Genomic DNA, 18211 nt, shown 5'->3' on the forward strand with positions numbered 1-18211 from the left:
TAAGTGCCATTGATTATTTGTAAATTGCTTCCTTTTGGTTACTTAACAATATATTACTTTTAAATACATTTTTAAAATTTTCATGGAAATTGGCATGAATCTGAAGGTGGTCTGCTGTAATGCACCTTTTAGCCCGTATTATAATTATGTAGAAGCAGGAAGACCCATTTAAAGTCCAAGCCCAAAAGGGGGGGGGGGGGGGGAGATATTTTTGCATAAAAGAACATGTTAAATTCTGTAATTCTGCATTTCTGTTATCTATTTTTGGTATGAAAAAAACACATTTTGCTATGCTTTCCTTGTACTATTGCAAAGTCATTTGATTGTATTTGCTTTGATAATGTAACTAACAGGGCCTTCATTGCATGTTTTGATAATGCAACTAATAGGTCTGTCAATGCAGTTAGCTACTTTTACATGACACCCCAAGTCACACATATTAAAAAACTTGCAACAATGGCATGTGCAAGTGTAATTTTATCAGTAAATGCATTATTTTCTGTTAATGTATACCTGGTGAATTGATTTTATGCAAGAATGAAGTTCATTGTCTGTATATTTAATTAATACTATTTTGATAAAAAAGACTTCATTTAACTAATCTTATTCCATTAAGTATTGAAAACAGTCATGGGCACTGTGTTATAGAAATTCTGTGTTGTATTGGTGGTGTTTTCATCCCATATTACAGCAGTAAGCCTGGCACATTGAATTTACCAGAGCTTAGCTCAGCCACCATATCATTTCTTGCGAGTTGACCTGTACTAGTTGCCTTCACTTTCATAAGGAACTGATAACTTCTGTACATGCCAGAGCAGAGGTACAGTGCGAAATATCATGATCAATCACAACGAAAGTGACCTGCATAGTTTGGGAAACAAACCCTGGTCGCTCGATTCACAGTCCAATACTTTACCTATTGAGCGAACCAGATGGCTTTAACCTTTGTGTTTGATACATTCAGATATTTTGTTGTTTCAAACATTGACTTAACATTTTACATGTTCTATGTTTTGTTTTAGAAAATTTGTGAACCAAAAATCTTGAGATATTTTTGTTTTTGTTTTTCACAGAGGATCCAGAGGATCTAATGAGGGAGGGTGTAACAAACATTCCTACATCGGGATATAAACTCAGCAGGGTATGTAATATTGACCATAAATATGCTGAATAAAATTAGGTTTTATTTAAAGGCACATTATACTTGGGTCACAAATATTTTTTTTTCTTTAGAAAGAGCATACAGTTGACTCCACTTATAACGAACTCGCTTATAACGAATTATCGTTAATAGCGAACTAAATCTGACATCCCCGGCCGATACCTTCTTTATTTTATATTAAATCACATCGCTTAATACGTACTCGCTTATAACGAATTTTCGGCTATAACGAACTATTTTTCAAGCCCCAAATGACGAAAAGCATGTAAATTTCCTCGGTTATAACAAACAGTTATAATTGAAATATCGGGATGCGCTCGATTAGGATCAGTACATGAATAACGCTATCTGATAATTATACAATTGAATGATTGTACAGGTTAGTTATGGCTTCAGGGAATAAAGATTTTGATAAAATGTTCTCACAACATAATTTCCTACTTGTTACGGAAATTTGTATTTCGCACCCTCAGTTGATTGATGTAAATACCTGATAATTACCAAATAATCGATTGTTTTTGTTTGCAATATAAACCAAACGATAATAAACAATTAGCAAAAGAATACAAATGGTAAGCACTTTATAGACAAATAATACATGAATATATACATGTACCATGTACATAATATATTGTTCAATAAAATGCCCCGCATTAAATAAGCATTAAATAACCGCTTTAGTAAAATACCGGTTACACAGGTAACCAGTGAAAAGTATGGCTTTTTCACGGCAAATTTCCCAATCCAAACAAGTCAGCAAGTGGTTGCTACTTCGCTTTTAGCGAACTTCGGATATAACGAACGATGTTTTAATGTCCCAGTGAGTTCGTTATAACCGGAGTCGACTGTACATGAATTTTGTTAATGTTAAAGTAATGGTTTATGGTTTAAGAGAATGTTAGATACTTGTTACCTGCAGAAAGTATTGATAAATATGGAATAACTTGTCATAAATGAGGTAAATTGTAAACATAGTATTCGGACTTTCATAGAAAATATTCACTATAATTGTACTTATTGCCAAAAAAGCAACAGATGAAAAGAGGTGGTCTAGGTAATTGACCAATGAGTTACTTTTTGGATACTATAATAGTACACCAAATTAAAAAAAAATTTGAGAAATAAAAATAAAAGCAATTCTGAGGCACAATGAAGCTTTTAATCAATTCTTGTTAATATTGTGGATATCTGATATAATACAGAAAACTATGGCATATACATGTTTTTTTTTTGTAAAAGTGTCTCATAAAGAAGTTTATTATAATGTTGGTTTTATTAAAGCCAAAAACTCTCGTACTATAAGCATAAATTTTAAGCTCAGTGTTCAAGTGTGAATTATTAGACAGTGTCAGGCATCCGCCCTTTCAATTCATATGACATCCATATTTTGGTGTTAAAAGATCTTTACTGAGGTTTTTAAATCGGGTTATTGTAATGCCGAAGTCGGCGGGCGGGCGTCAACTTTTGGTTTCCGCTCAATAACTTTAGTTTGCTTTGGCCTATTGACACCAAACTTGGTGTATGGATAGCTTATATCAAGAGGCAGCTTGGGATTGCTACCCAGGTGTCTGTGATCAAGGTCAAGGTCACTGTTACTAAAAATAGAAATTCAGTTTCCGCTCAATAATTTGAGTTTGCTTTGGCCTATTGACACCAAACTTGGTGTATGGATAGCTTATATCAAGAGGCAGCTTGGGATTGCTACCCAGGTGTCTGTGATCAAGGTCAAGGTCACTGTTACTAAAAATAGAAATTCAGTTTCCGCTCAATAACTTGAGTTTGCTTTGACCTATTGTCACCAAACTTGATGTATGGATAGCTTATATCAAGAGGCAGCTTGGGATTGCTACCCAGGTGTCTGTGATCAAGGTCAAGGTCACTGTTACTAAAAATAGAAATTCAGTTTCCACTCAATAACTTGAGTTTGATTTGGCCTATTGACACCAAACTTGGTGTATGGATAGCTAATATCAAGAGGCAGCTTGGGATTGCTACCCAGGTGTCTGTGATCAAGGTCAAGGTCACTGTTACTAAAAATAGAAATTCAGTTTCCGCTCAATAACTTGAGTTTGCTTTGGCCTATTGACACCAAACTTGGTGTATGGATAGCTTATATCAAGAGGCAGCATGGGATTGCTATCCAGGTGTCTGTGATCAAGGTCACTGTTACTAAAAATAGAAATTCAGTTTCCGCTCTATAACTTGAGTTTGCTTTGGCCTATTGACACCTAACTTGGTGTATGGATAGCTTATATCAAGAGGCAGCTTGGGATTGCTATCCAGGTGTCTGTGATCAAGGTCAAGGTCACTGTAACTAAAAATAGAAATTCAGTTTCCACTCAATAACTTGAGTTTGCTTTGGCCTTTTGACACCAAACTTGATGAATGGGTAGCTTATATCAAGAGGCAGCTTGGGATTGCTACCCAGGTGTCTGTGATCAAGGTTAATGTATTTAGTTTTCATGTTATAACTTGAGTTTGCTTTGACCTTTTGACACCAAACTTGCTGAGTCGCAGCTTTGGATTGCTACTTAGATATCTGGGAGCAAGTTCAAGGTCATTTACTTACAATAGAATTTTCAGCTTCTACCCAATAACTTCAGTGCACTTTGACCTATTGATTGCTGTCACATAAAAACTTGGCCGTTGAAAACCTGGTTTTCGTCGCATTGCGGCGCTTCTTGTTCTTTATGAGTTGACTGGAAATAATTTTTCTAGATGAATATTTAATTTGATGTAGATCTAGACCAATAACTTGTATGCAAAATATCAGATCTTTCGCTCACTCAGTATTTCCAGAATAATTATTCTAATTATAAAAAAATGACCCAAATTGGCAACACTTTTCATTAAAATCTGGGCTGGGTGGCACAAAATTTTGATTTTCAACTTATTTCTGTGTATATTTCTTGATGATCTTTTGCAATAATAATCTTTCTGTAATAATTGCCACTGCTTATCTATGTATGAAATTCAAATTTTTGTTTTCACACTGGAGTTTCTATAACAATCTTGATCCAATGTATCTTCATTAAACTTTCTGTATGTCACAATAACATAGGCTGTATTTTAACATTTTCAGATTCTACGCCAAAGACAAGAAGATGCCAATGTAAAGTTAAATATCAAGTAAGTTAATACTAGCATGTAGCCTTATGCTTTGTTTGAAGAAAATAATTTTTGTACATTTAAACTTATACTTTGTCAGAAGAAAACATTTTTTGTACAGTTTTTGTCTCAATAATATTTTCTTAAGGCATATAAAAACTTAAAAAAAGTATTTTTGCTGCTGGTCTTGTTAAGGTCAATATTCAAAGAAAAATGTATTGTTATTACACTCTAGTCACTATTAGTGTTGGCATTGGTTTGTTTAGATCAATATTTTTTCAGAAACTTTCAAAGCTATTCCCTTCAAACTTTACTACTATAAAAAATGTGAGAGACACATAAATCTTAAATAATTTTTCATAGTTATGACTCTTTTCTTATTTATCTATTTTTATTTGCCAATAATATTATCTGCAACATTATATAATGGTAACTACCTACTAGACAAGCAGTCTTATGTTTGCGTCCAATTCCAATCTATCAAAAAAAGTGTTGTTCAATATATGTATTTCTGACATTATTAGGAAAAATTACATTGATGAATATTAATAAAATCAAGTAAAGACTGGTTTAAAGCTAAAGAACTGTAAAAATATCATGTCATTTGGCTTAAATTTATCTTATTTACACTGTCTACTACGGACAAAAAACTGCCTTTCAGATGACTCACAGCAACCAGTGCGCCTGATTGGATGAAAAGATAACGCAACACTAGTCTTTAGTCTCATGTCACGTTACATTTTATGCCAGATATTATGTATAATGTTATTTATTACAGTGTGTCAGGTTTAGAGGAAGGCAGTAAGTTATATAACCTAGCTTGGCATTTATCTTTGCCAAATTTTAAACCAATTAGAAGTAGACATATTTTGTTTAGCATAACTGTCACCAGCTTTTGATAGATGATTCCATAAAACTGTGTTCATCAAATGTATATAGTTTAAAAACAAGTTAGAAATATTGATACAATTATGTGTGATGCAAAAAAATAAAAAAATAAATGCAAAAACAAAAAGAAAAAGCAAAATAAAAGTACAGGTGAATGGTTGTTTTGGGTCCTAACAAAACTATGTATTTGGATAAATATAATTGAGCCGCGTCATGACAAAACCAACATAATGGGTTTGCGACCAGCATGGATCCAAACCAGTCTGCACATCCGCACAGTCTGATCAGGATCCATGCTGTTCGCTATCAGTTTCTCTACTTGTTATAGGGTCTGTAAGCGAACAGCATGGATCCTGATCAGACTGCGCGGATGCGCAAGCTGGTCTGGATCCATGCTGGTCGCAAACCCATTATGTTGGTTTTGTCGTGACACGGCTCATATGTATGTTTAAAAGTTTTCATTACATACATGAACGTTATTTGTGCAAATTTGATACCTTTGTTGCAGTGTTAAAAGAGAAAGATTGTAAACAAGTTTCAAAGTACACTGTACAGTTTTAATGAGAGAGGTTTTCTTAACAAAAAAGGTTCACAATAGGGTCACAACATGTTTCGATTATTATTGATTTTTTTACTAAGTTATAACTGTAGGAGTTTGTTTGTACTCGGAGTAAAACCTAAATTACATAAACCAAGTTCTGGAGTATATCTATCTATACATAAAGGGCCACCTAAAAATGTCTTCCTTCACTAGTAAAGCTGGGAAATCACCATACAACCCTTACCATAACAGTGTGTCTTAAAACTGAAAAAAACGCATGAATTTTGAAAGCCAGTATATGATTATTACAAATGTGATTCAAAATGCACTAAAACATTTAAAAAATTATATTTAATTTAAGCATTTAAAATTTTATTTTTTAAACTATATACAAAGATGAACACAGTTTTGACAAGTTTTTTTTTATTTCCAGTTTCTTACACTTCTAACACTTTGTTGTCATCTCACAATTTCAGTCTATTTACTGGTACCCCAGCCTCTGACTATGGTAAGTAGTCACATCTATCATTCTTGGTAACTTTAGATACAACTACCTCAAAGTCACTGTATGTATGTAACCCTGTTTTTGTTGCTAACTAACCCACTAGCTTTGAAGATTGTGGTTTTCTCACCTAGGTGAAACCTATTATGTTTGTCAGAGAAGGCCTTCCTCCACAAGTTGATATATAACATTAAACCAGGCTAAATAAACCAAGTGGTGACTTGGCAGAGTGGTTTAATATACTTGTAACTAATGATACCTGGCCTTGTGGGTACAAACCCTGTCAGGGGCAAGCTGTTGTTTCTGTGTGCAAGACACTTAACACTCATTGCTAAGTACTGGTTGGTTCCAGGAACTGATTCAAGAGTGTTTTTTATAAGCATATAGCTTCCAACACAATCAATTTAAAAAAATATTATAAACCAAGGTTTATGTTTTGAATATTTCTTGTAACACAATATAAATTTATGAAAAGTTTAAAGTGACATTATGCTCATATTTTCATGGCCAAGTTGAGCTGAGATGTCTATTAAATTGACTCTATATTTGAAAGGATTGACTGTTATAAGGGTGACTGACCAATAGTTGATATTGAAAAAATGTTTTGGATGAAATATAATTCTGCCTAAATTATGAAGAGACAACCCCACTCTTTTTATATTTATAAATTGAACAGTACAGGAAAATTCTGATGGATATTTACATAATGTTCCTTACCGAACATGAGTTATTTATCATTCACTTGAAGTAAACTATTAAATAGAAAAGCAACTATGGCAAAGTGTGAACTTATTATGATTTTAACCTGTCCCTTAGATGGGCATAATGTCACTTTAAATAAATCGTATAAAATAGTTTCATTTTGGTTTTAGCAGGTAAGAAAGGATATTTAAGATCTTCACATGTTTACACTAGTATATTATAGAATTAGAGTAGAATTATTTTTTTTGAGATATTGGCTTCAGATTTATGCTAATTTTCATGAAAATGTTTAAAATGTATTTAAAAGTAAAATACATGTACATGTATTGTGAAGTGATCAAAGAAAGTAATTTATACATTACAAACAGCATTTTCAAGCCATGAAAATTTAACTGTTATTGTACCAAAAAGAGGTCAAAATATGCAAAGATAGCCCTTACTGCATTAAGTCAAGCAATAGAAATATAGTGATATAAATACTGAAAAATCAGTCATTATTTGCATAGGACATGTAACTTATTACTGGAATCTTGAATCTTTTTACTTTTCTTAAAAAATTAGTAAAATTTTCCCAAATTTGATTTTCTTGAAATATTTTGGCTCATATGGAGGCTAAAGCTTACAGCTTTGAACATGTTTTATGTTTCACCATGTATATACATGTATATAACAATGTAGCTTTTATTTAGTTTATGTAGATGATTCATCTATTCTAGATGTTGCTTTAGTACTTTGATTTATGAAATTGCAATTATTATAAGCTAGGCTGAACTTTCCTTTGTTTACCAGTCTTTAGTGGTTTATTTTATCAAATTTCATGCACAAGAGGTTTACCATTTATAATAATGGGCTGAAAGACTTAATCAGTGTTGATTAAAAATTCTGTTTGAAAGGGAAGTAAGTCTGCTTGTAACAGTATGCCCGCCACTTGAGAAATCTCCGGAACATGAGGCACCTTCGCTGAATGTAAAAAAGAATGAGAAAGAATGTAACAAAAGATCATGGTATTTACATGCCCTCATAAAATTACTTTCCGTTTATCCAATGAAATAGGCAAGGGAGATTAGAGATTATTTTTTTTAATGAGGATTGGAGAGTATTTAATTATCTTAATTGATACAGTATATGTAGGTCAAATCATTTTACCGTCTGCTTATTGACGTTTATTGCTTTGAACGGATAATAAGAGATTGTAATTAATTTCTGATTGATATAAGAGTATGTAGATCATCTAAACTTTCCGTCTGATACCCGAGTCTTTTACGTCTCTGAGCAATTTACTTGTATTCCCCGTAGGTCAGACAATTTTATATAAGTTCAGTGGCATAGCCGATCCTATTGGCAATGTATGTCGTAGCATGCATATTTTCCCCTAGAGAGAGAAGAAAATGAAAATTTATTTATTTGTCAACCTGCAATTTCTTACAATAATCCTGAACATAAATTATTATTGTACTAAATATGATTATGCCATATACAACAATATACACCTCCTAACCATTTTGTTGCTAGAATCTCAATCATACTAATACAGTATATATCATAATGAGTATATGATATATTATGATTTTCAAAGAATTACTGGAATGTACCATAGAAAATGGAATTTACTTTAATCTTTATATAGAATGTATAAAGGAAACAAACTTTTATGGAAATGAAAATTATCAAAGTTAAGATAAAACATATTTTTCCAGCCTCATAACAGAATGTGGTAAAATGTCCCCCCCATCTCACGTGGGATAAGTTGTTTGTCACTTGTATAGATAACAGTAATAGCTGGTTAGTTATTCAAAAAAATGTGTTGAAAATCAGTGTAACAACCAGACAAACAAACAAACACTACTGTCAGTTTGACTGCTAATATACCTGTCTTTTTGGGTTAAAAATTATCTAAAAATGTTTATTCAATGCAATATAAACTGCAAATTAAAAGGAACAATGTAATTTTGTGTTACAGGGGGGAGCCGATATGATGATTATTACGAGTCGGACCTGGAGAGGCCGCCAACAGGAATGTCATTCCAGTCTAACAGGTACTCCGAGTTATCACCAGATGTCTCAGATGATGAGTTTGAAAGTGTCTCGCAAGTTGTTGGTCCCGTAAGTAGATAAGATATTCAGTATAAGTTTAACTGATGATTTAGATAGAATTGATGTAATTTGATTGAATGATTTGCACAATTGTTTGGTTCAAAGTATAATAAGTAACTCGTAGTGTTCAATATGACACCAGATTTTCTGAATCCTTTTTAAGGACTGTACATAATGCAACTGCCGATGAATCCAGATGCAGTGAAAAAAAGGTTACAAAATGAATTTTTGATATTGTCATTTGAAAATACAAATAAGGATAATAAGATTTGCTCCATTAAATTTGTAATATACATGTAGGCTTTCCTAGCGTGTAATTCTGAACTGTCCATTGTTTTCAATATCAAAATGTAAAATTAACCATCCAGCAGTACAGTCAAATAGAGTTATAGTCAGATTCTATACTTGTAGCAAAAGCAAGTTGTTATGCTCGTATTTCAAGTAATATTTTGACTTCTAATTTTTAGAAAAAAGAAGTCAAACTATAGTATAATGATTGCTGCTTGCTTAGCAAAAACTTGAATAGCCCATTATTCAATTACATGTATTTGTAAAAGTATTAACATGAATACTTGGCATACTTCTTATCATGACAAGATGCAGTTGTTAAACAAGGGTCATAATTCTGAAGGTTATATTTTTTGGAGTTATGCCCCTTTTTTTGGATTAAAATTGTGTATTGAAAGTCAATGCCCTTTACAGATGAGTGTTAAAACCGCATGCGATGCTCTTGTTATAACAGATATAGTAAATAGAGTTAAAGCCCTTGTTTACTAAGCACTCAATATGTGGTGTTATTTTCAAAAACTTTATTCTTGTTACATAAAATCTCAAGTAACATACTGTAAAATCCTTTTTGTTTATTGGGTACTAATTTGCCTGGTTTTTGTGGGTAGGTCAATCAATGAATATCAGATCCTATCATCCAACAAATTTCTTTTTCGTTGGCTCTAAAATCATTACATTATTTGCATTTCTTTTTAACAAAATCAACAATCCATAAGTTAAAGAAGCCACAAAAATGTCTTATGTGACTAAACCACGAAATTGCATGCCCACGAAATCAAAAGAATTCACAGTATGTAATTAACATGTAATTTTAGACTTGTAACTTATTCAATAATACAAAGCTATTCTTGTTTTCATAATTATTATGAAAATGTTTGATAAATAGATTTTAATAGTATGTTCATGTATATAATTGTAGAGACAGCCAGTATGGAGTGTACCAGATTCAGATGGGGAGACATACAGGGTAGAACCTAGCAGGAAAGCTAGACAGTAAGTCTTTTCCTTACTTTCACATGAAAACTGAAGTCTGCCAGGGACTTGGGATTCTTTTATGTGAGGAAGCTATCCAGCTAGCTTACAGAAAGTGGGTGGTTCTACTCAGGTGCCCGCTTGAAATAATGCGAAGAGTGGTACCTGCTATGCTATTAAGCTATGCTTTGTAATTGACCTTTAAAGTGTGAGTGCAATGTACTTGATATGCTGGGTATGAGTGCAATGTACATGTTTTGAGTGTTATGGAAATGTACATGTTTTTTTCAGTGTCATGTACATGTTATGTTGATCTTGAGGGCAATCCTAATGATGTTTGGTGTGAGTGCAATATACATGAAGTATTATTCTTTTTCTCACATCAAACTTTGGTATACATTTTATTCATCATCTTTTTGGGTACTATTAAAATGTGGAATTCATCTGTTCTAATCCTTAGACAGGATTTTTTAGAATTTTTACAGAGAAGAATATTCAAAACTTTTTGTATTTCAGGACAAAGTTTAGTGCCACTGCACCTGTAAGATTTGGACGAGGGAAACCACGCATTTCTAGAAAATCTGTTGATACAGAAAATATGTTTCTAGATGGCAAGTTAAGACATGGACACCAGGCAAGAAAGGACTGAGGCCAGAAAAGGTTGGCTTAAGGTTACAATATTAAAGCTCTGAGGCAGCATGCTTTAGATAGATTTCATGCTTATTTTTATGAAAAATAAGATTTTTCAAAATGATATTTGCTTGTTTGATTAATAAAAAAACATATTTTGTGAACATTTGCTAAATGGTCCTTAACTCTGATAATATAAGGTAGATAAAATAGTGATGAAAATTTTTACTTCTGATATATTTTTTTTAGCTCACCTTGTCACAAAGTGAACAGGGTGAGCTTTTGTGAATCGCTTTTCGTCCCCTACGTTTTTCGCGTCTGTCCGTCCATCGCCGTAAACTTTTTTTTTTAAATGACATCTCCTCATAAAGCGCTGAGGCCCCAATTTCACCCAAACTTCACAGGAAAGTTCCTTTGGTTGTCAAACCTTTAAAATTGTTCAAAGAATTTAATTCCATGCAGAACTCTTCGTTGCAGTGGCAACCGATAGAAAAAAATTAAAATATCTCTTTTTAAAAAACCCAAAGAGGTAGAGCTTAGATATTTTGGCATGAAACATCTTTCTAGTGTGTGTCTATCAAGTTTGTTCAAATAAAAGCCCTGGGGTCAAAATTGGCCCTGCCCGGGGGTCATTGATTTTTCCCTATATGCATATAGTAAAAACTTAAAAAATTTTCTTTTAGAAAACGCCCCAAAGAGCTAGAGCTAAAGAATATTTTAGCATGAAACATCTTCTAATGAGTGTCTACCAAGTTTGTTCAATAAAAGCCCTGGGGTCAAAATTGGCCCCGCCCCAGGGGGTCATTGATTTTCCCTATATGCATATAGTAAAAAAACTTATAAAATCTTCTTTTAAAGAACCCAAAGAGCTAGAGCTTAGATATTTAGCAAGAAACATTTTCTAATGAGTGTCTATCAACTTTGTTCAAATAAAAGCCCTGGGGTCAAAATTGGCCCCGCCCCAGGGGGTCATTGATTTTCCCTATATGCATATTGTAAAAACTTAAAAAAAACTTCTTTTACAGAGAGCTAGAGCTAAGATACTTAGCATGAAAGATGTTCTAATGGGTGTCTACCAAATTTGTTCAAATAAGAGCCCTGGTGTTAAAATTGGCCCTGTACCGGGGGTCATCGATTTTCCTTAAATGTGTATTGCAAAAACTTTTTAAAAAATTTTCTTTGAAAAAACCCAAATAGCTAGAGTTTAGATATTAAGCATGAAACATCTTCCAATTAGTTTCTTCAAAGTTTGTTCAAATAAAAGCTCTAGGGTCAAAATTGGCCCTGCCCCGGGGGACATTAATTTTCCTTATATATGTGTATAGCAAAAACTTAAAATTCTTCTTTGAATAAAAAAAAATAGCTAGAGTTTTAGATATTAAGCATGAAACATCTTTAGTGAGTGTCTTCAAAGTTTGTTCAAATAAAAGCCCTGGGGGTCAAAACTGGCCCCGCCCTAGGGATGTCATTGCTTTTAACTATATGTGTATAGGTAAAAACTTAAAAAATCTTTTTTTTTTTTAAACTCAACGAGCTAGACCTAAGATTTTAGCATGAAACGTCTTCTAATGGTGTCTACCAATTTTGTTCAAATAAAAGCCCTAGGGTTAAACTGGCCCCGCTCTGTGGGCCTATATACAGGTGAGCGACTTCAGGGCCATCATGGCCCTCTTGTTATAAAAACAAGCATCTAAAAGCAGCATATAGATTGTAATTTCCCATGAAAAGTGATGTTGAAAACATGCAGTATTTTAAAGTTATACATACAGTACACTGCTGCTGTCTCTTTATGAAGAAATCACCTTTTTGTTCTTAAAAAGTTAGCTGTATCATGAAATCGTTACGTAGATTCCTGACAAGATATATCACGCAGACTGATCAGGATCCATGCTGTTGGCTTACGAACCATATAACAAGACGAAAAATTGATAGCGAACAGCATGGATCCTGATCAGACTGCGCGGATGCGCAGGCTGGTCTGGATCCATGCTGGTCGCAAACCCATTATGTTGGTTTTGTCATGACGTGGCTCCTCATTTATAGGTTTTGTGGCAGTAGGGGACCTTGTGAAGTTTCAGGATTTCCTTCTTGTGAAAGGGAAACAATAAAATAAGGGAACATTTACTGTCACGATTTTATTACCTCCCTTGAATTAAATTTTACTCAAGTACGGTAATGGGCAACTGGCTGAATGTTTCTCACTTTCAAATGCTGTAATCTGTAGCAAGGAGAGCCTTAAAATTTAAGATTCAAGTTAAGTTTGCTTGTACCTAGTAGCAAAAAATTGGAAGTCAGCCTTCTTTAACCTCCCTCTGTCTTTGTATTCATAAACTTCTGTATATACTAAGTATTTAGAGATTGAATTAAGCATATATTTCAAATCTTGGGTTAACTAAATAGGTAGAGCAATGGACTATGAATCTTGCGATCAGGGTTCGAATCCTGTATGGTACAGGTCGCTTTCGTTGTGATTGATCAATGCAAATCATTTCTACAGTCATTCCCACTGTACCTCTTGCTCTGGTATGTACACAATGTTTCTCAGTTCCTTGCAAAAGTGAATGCAATTAGTACTGATAAACTGCTTGACAGCCTGCTCAGGAATAATGCAATGGCTAGACTGTGCTCTGGTAAAATTCAATATGACTTGCTGCCTTGATCCGGAGTGAAAACTACCAACATCGCCATATTAAGAGATTGGAATGAATATGTATTCTTGTTGCTTGCAGCCTCGTTCTGGTTCACCAGTAATAGCCCAAGATACTGTGAGAGATTCAATGAGGTCATTACGATCTCAAGATGGTGGTGGCTGGAATATTCCCGATGATACTGAAGTCTCTTTGGTAACTGACTGGTCAGAATGTAAGTAACAGAAATGAAATTTTAGGTCTTAGGATGTTTACTTTCAACATTTTTCAATTAAGTTTTTGTATTATGGTTTGTAGACCTTTCTATTGTAAATGTTTCAAGAAGTTAAATCATATAACCATAAATGCACATTGAGTTAACTGGAGTGAAAGTATTATATAGTTACATGCACTAGAGTTACTGCACTGTCTGTCAGTTGTGGACTATTGATTGGCTACATTTTTTTCTAGGGTTTTCTTATTGTGAAAACAGGGAAAGGAATAATGATAAAAAGTCGTATTCAGATGCTTGGTCATTGGTTACTATTTTCTAGGGTTTCATATTGTGATAACAGGGAATATGTTTTATTTTTGCCTATGTTACAAAAGAGAAAGAACATCAAAACACTCAGCAATCTGATTTATACTTGTGGGCTTTGCCCCCTCCTTCAAATCAGTTAGCCTCATGTTTTGATGCTCTTTCTGTTACTTAACTTCATCTATTTTGTTTTACTTCAAATTGAACAGATGTTATCATAGGTTTCAGCTATAATATATAAAATCCACACCATTAGTAATCAAGTTATCAATCATTAAAATAATAATCAAATAGTTAATCATATAGGAAAAAAAAACAGTAATAAATCATGTTTCTAGGTTTAGAATTTTAGAACTGTTGCCACCCTACAGATGACTTGGGGTCAAACATGGCTGGTCCCAACGTGATCCTGTAAAATTATGTCTCTTTCAAGCAATTAATCTGAGCCCATTATAACCCTTTCCTATTTGTAGAAATGTGTCCTTTATTATGAAAAGTATGTATATAAAGCTTGATCTATTGAAATAATATTTTGAATCATGCATAAAATTTATGCGTTGGAGTCTATTGCTCCACTCAATTGCACATGTCTTTTAGAAAATTTATCTGGATTTATTCTATTGTATCTCTGTTGATATTTTCAGCAAAGACTACTGGTAGGGCTTCACCTGGACCTCCAAAAGGTAGGATTCCTTTTTTCTCTTGGAGATGGGGGTGGGGCATCAAAAGCCCCCTCCCTATTTTCAGCCTTGACATTTAAATTACCATTATAATACATTTTAATGGCATAAAGTTATATTTTAAGAATTTTCTTACAATAACATAATAACAATAAAAAATTTATTTGAAGAAGTGGTATAACAATTTCTAGAAGTTTGATTTACAATAAAATTGACATGAATTATTACTGTTATCAAAATAAGACAATGTATTTTATATATTGAAGCTAAATTGTTCATATTTTTTATGACCAGAATTTACTTAATTCTTTTTTAATTTTATATTTTCAGCGTATTGAGAAAACACACAAAGATAGAATCTACCTTCTTCAACATGCCGTCCATTATTTATTACTCTATTATACATATCAATAGTGACTTACGCAGCCATTTTGAGTAGTTGTGCATAATTTCTTTTGTATCGATGTTTGATAGGTGATATACATGTATAAGCTTGTGTTCAGAATGACAAATTAAAGAACTTTACACACTGTGTACAGAACATAATATATTGTAATAATGGCCAAATTATTTCCAAAAATTGTAAAATTTGTAAAATATATTGTAATGTTCTGATGATCCATAATTATTGTTAATTTTTTTAAATATTTTAAACAAATATATAAATTTTATACATAGATACTAAAATTATAAATAAAGAATATTAAATTTTTGACTAAACATTTAATATAATCATGGCTTTTGTTAAAAGCTAATAGGTTTCTTCTATATTAAGAACCAAAGAACAAATCAATGGTCAAAAAAATGCAGGTAATTTATGTAGCTTATTTATGAATTTTCTGTCGTTTTAGAATACAATTTTTTTCCATTATTTAATAACATGCTTAAGTAGTTATAACTTTATTATGCCCCCATTTTGAAAAAAAGGGGGTATATTGCTTTGCACTTGTCGGTCCGTCGGTCCGTCGGTCCGTAGACCAAATGGTTTCCGAGTGATAACTAAAGAACCCTTAGGCCTAGGAACTTCAAACTTGGTATGGTGATTGGTCATGACCAGTAGATGACCCCTATTGATTTTGGGGTCAAGGGGTCAAAGGTCAAGGTCACATTGACCTTGAAAGCAAAAAACGGTTTCCGATCAATAACTAAAGAACCTTAAGGCCTAGGAACTTCAAACTTGGTATGGTGATTGGTCATGACCAGTAGATGACCCTATTGATTTTGGGGTCAAGGGGTCAAAGGTCAAGGTCACATTGACCTTGAAAGCAAAAACGGTTTCCGATCAATAACTAAAGAACCTTAAGGCCTAGGAACTTCAAACTTGGTATGGTGATTGGTCATGACCAGTAGATGACCCCTATTGATTTTGGAGTCAAGGGGTCAAAGGTCAAGGTCACATTGACCTTGAAAGCAAAAACAGTTTCCGATCAATAACTAAAGAACCTTAAGGCCTAGGAACTTCAAACTTGGTATGGTGATTGGTCATGACCAGTAGATGACCCTATTGATTTTGGGGTCAAGGGTCAAAGGTCAAGGTCACATTGACCTTAAAAGCAAAAACGGTTTCCGATCAATAACTAAAGAACCTTAAGGCCTAGGAACTTCAAACTTGGTATGGTGATTGGTCATGATCAGTAGATGACCCCTATTGATTTTGGGGTCAAGGGGTCAAAGGTCAAGGTCACATTGACCTTGTAGGTAAAAAACGGTTTCCGATCAAAACTAAAGAACCTTAAGGCCTAGGAACTTCAAACTTGGTATGGTGATTGGTCATGATCAGTAGATGACCCGTATAGATTTTGGGGTCAAGGGTCAAAGGTCAAGGTCACATTGACCTTTTAATTAAAAACGGTTTCTGATCAATTACAAAAGAACCCTTAGGCCTAGGAACTTCAAAACTTGGTATGGTGATTGGTTATGACCAATCAGATGACCCCTATTGATTTTGGCGTTAAGGGGTCAAAGGTCAAGGTCACATTGACCTTGTAGGTAAAAACGGTTTCCGATCAATAATGAAAGAACCCTTAGGCCTAGGGACTTCAAACTTGAGATGGTGATTGGTCATGATCAGTAGATGACCCCTATTGATTTTGGGGTCTAGGGGTCAAAGGTCAAGGTCACATTGACCTTGTAGGTAAAATGCTTTCGGATCAATAACTTTAGAACCCTTATGCCTAGGAACTTCAAACTTGGTATGGTGATTGGTCATGACCAGCAGATGACCTATTGATTTTGGGGTCAAGGGGTCAAAGGTCAAGGTCACATTGACCTTGTAGGTAAAAACGGTTTCCGATCAATTAACTAAAAACGCTTAGGCCTAGGAACTTCAAACTTTGTGTGATGATTGGTCATGACCAGCAGATGACCCCTATTGAGTTTTAGGTGAAGAGGTCAAAGGTCAAGGTCACATTGACCTTTTAAATAAAAACGGTTTTCTGATCAATAACTCAAGAACGCTTAGGCCTAGGAACTTCAAACTTGGTATGGTGATTTGTCATGACCAGCAGATTACTCCTATGATTTTGGGATCAAGGGGTCAAAGGTCAAGGTCACAATGACCTTGTAAGTAAAAACGGTTTCTGATCAATAACTAAAGAACGCTTCGGCCTAGAAACTTCAAACTTGGTATGGTGATTTGTCATGACCAGCAGATTACTCCTATTGATTTTGGGATCAAGGGGTCAAAGGTCAAGGTCACAATGACCTTGTAAGTAAAAACGGTTTCAGATCAATACCTAAAGAACGCTTCGGCCTAGAAACTTCAAACTTGGCATGGTGATTGGTCATGACCAGCAGATGACCCCTATTGATTTTGGGGTCAAAGGTCAAGGTCACATTGACCTTGTATGTTAAAACGGTTTCCGATCAATAATAAGAGAACCCTTAGGCCTAAGAACTTCAAACTTGGCATGGTGATTGGTCATGACCAGCAGATGACCCCTATTGATTTTGGGGTCAAGGGGTCAAAGGTCAAGGTCACATTGACCTTGTAGGTAAAAACGGTTTCTGATCAATTTACTAAAAACGCCTAGGCCTAGGAACTTCAAACTTTGTATGATGATTTGGTCCGTCGGTCCGTAGACCAAATGGTTTCCGAGTGATAACTAAAGAACCCTTAGGCCTAGGAACTTCAAACTTGGCATGGTGATTGGTCATGACCAGCAGATGACCCCTATTGATTTTGGGGTCAAAGGTCAAGGTCACATTGACCTTTTAAGTAAAAACGGTTTCTGATCAATAACTCAAGAACGCTTAGGCCTAGGAACTTCAAACTTGGTATGGTGATTTGTCATGACCAGCAGATTACTCCTATTGATTTTGGGATCAAGGGGTCAAAGGTCAAGGTCACAATGACCTTGTAAGTAAAAACGGTTTCAGATCAATACCTAAAGAACGCTTCGGCCTAGAAACTTCAAACTTGGCATGGTGATTGGTCATGACCAGCAGATGACCCTATTGATTTTGGGTCAAAGGTCAAG

At 34.1% G+C, this 18211-nt stretch overlaps 1 protein-coding gene and 1 long non-coding RNA gene across 2 annotated transcripts in view; both read left to right on the forward strand.

Moving 5' to 3' along the window:
- LOC132745478 (uncharacterized protein C8orf34 homolog) overlaps positions 1–10906 on the forward strand; it is a 28547-nt gene extending 17641 nt beyond the window's left edge. Inside the window, exons 10-15 of the mRNA XM_060734430.1 lie at positions 1074–1141; positions 4245–4291; positions 5049–5071; positions 8864–9006; positions 10205–10278; positions 10774–10906. Coding sequence (XP_060590413.1) covers positions 1074–1141; positions 4245–4291; positions 5049–5071; positions 8864–9006; positions 10205–10278; positions 10774–10906 — 488 coding nt within the window. The remainder of the gene's footprint in view (positions 1–1073; positions 1142–4244; positions 4292–5048; positions 5072–8863; positions 9007–10204; positions 10279–10773) is intronic.
- Positions 10907–13583: 2677 nt separating this feature from the next.
- LOC132745122 (uncharacterized) lies at positions 13584–15631 on the forward strand. The gene is made up of 3 exons (XR_009627797.1): positions 13584–13749; positions 14697–14735; positions 15063–15631. It is a non-coding gene; the product is annotated as an uncharacterized LOC132745122 (long non-coding RNA).
- Positions 15632–18211: the final 2580 nt, after the last annotated feature.

The sequence above is a fragment of the Ruditapes philippinarum genome, unplaced genomic scaffold (genome assembly GCF_026571515.1).
Source record: "Ruditapes philippinarum isolate M1 unplaced genomic scaffold, ASM2657151v2 ctg410_1_1_1_1, whole genome shotgun sequence".
Taxonomy (NCBI): Eukaryota; Metazoa; Mollusca; class Bivalvia; order Venerida; family Veneridae; genus Ruditapes; species Ruditapes philippinarum.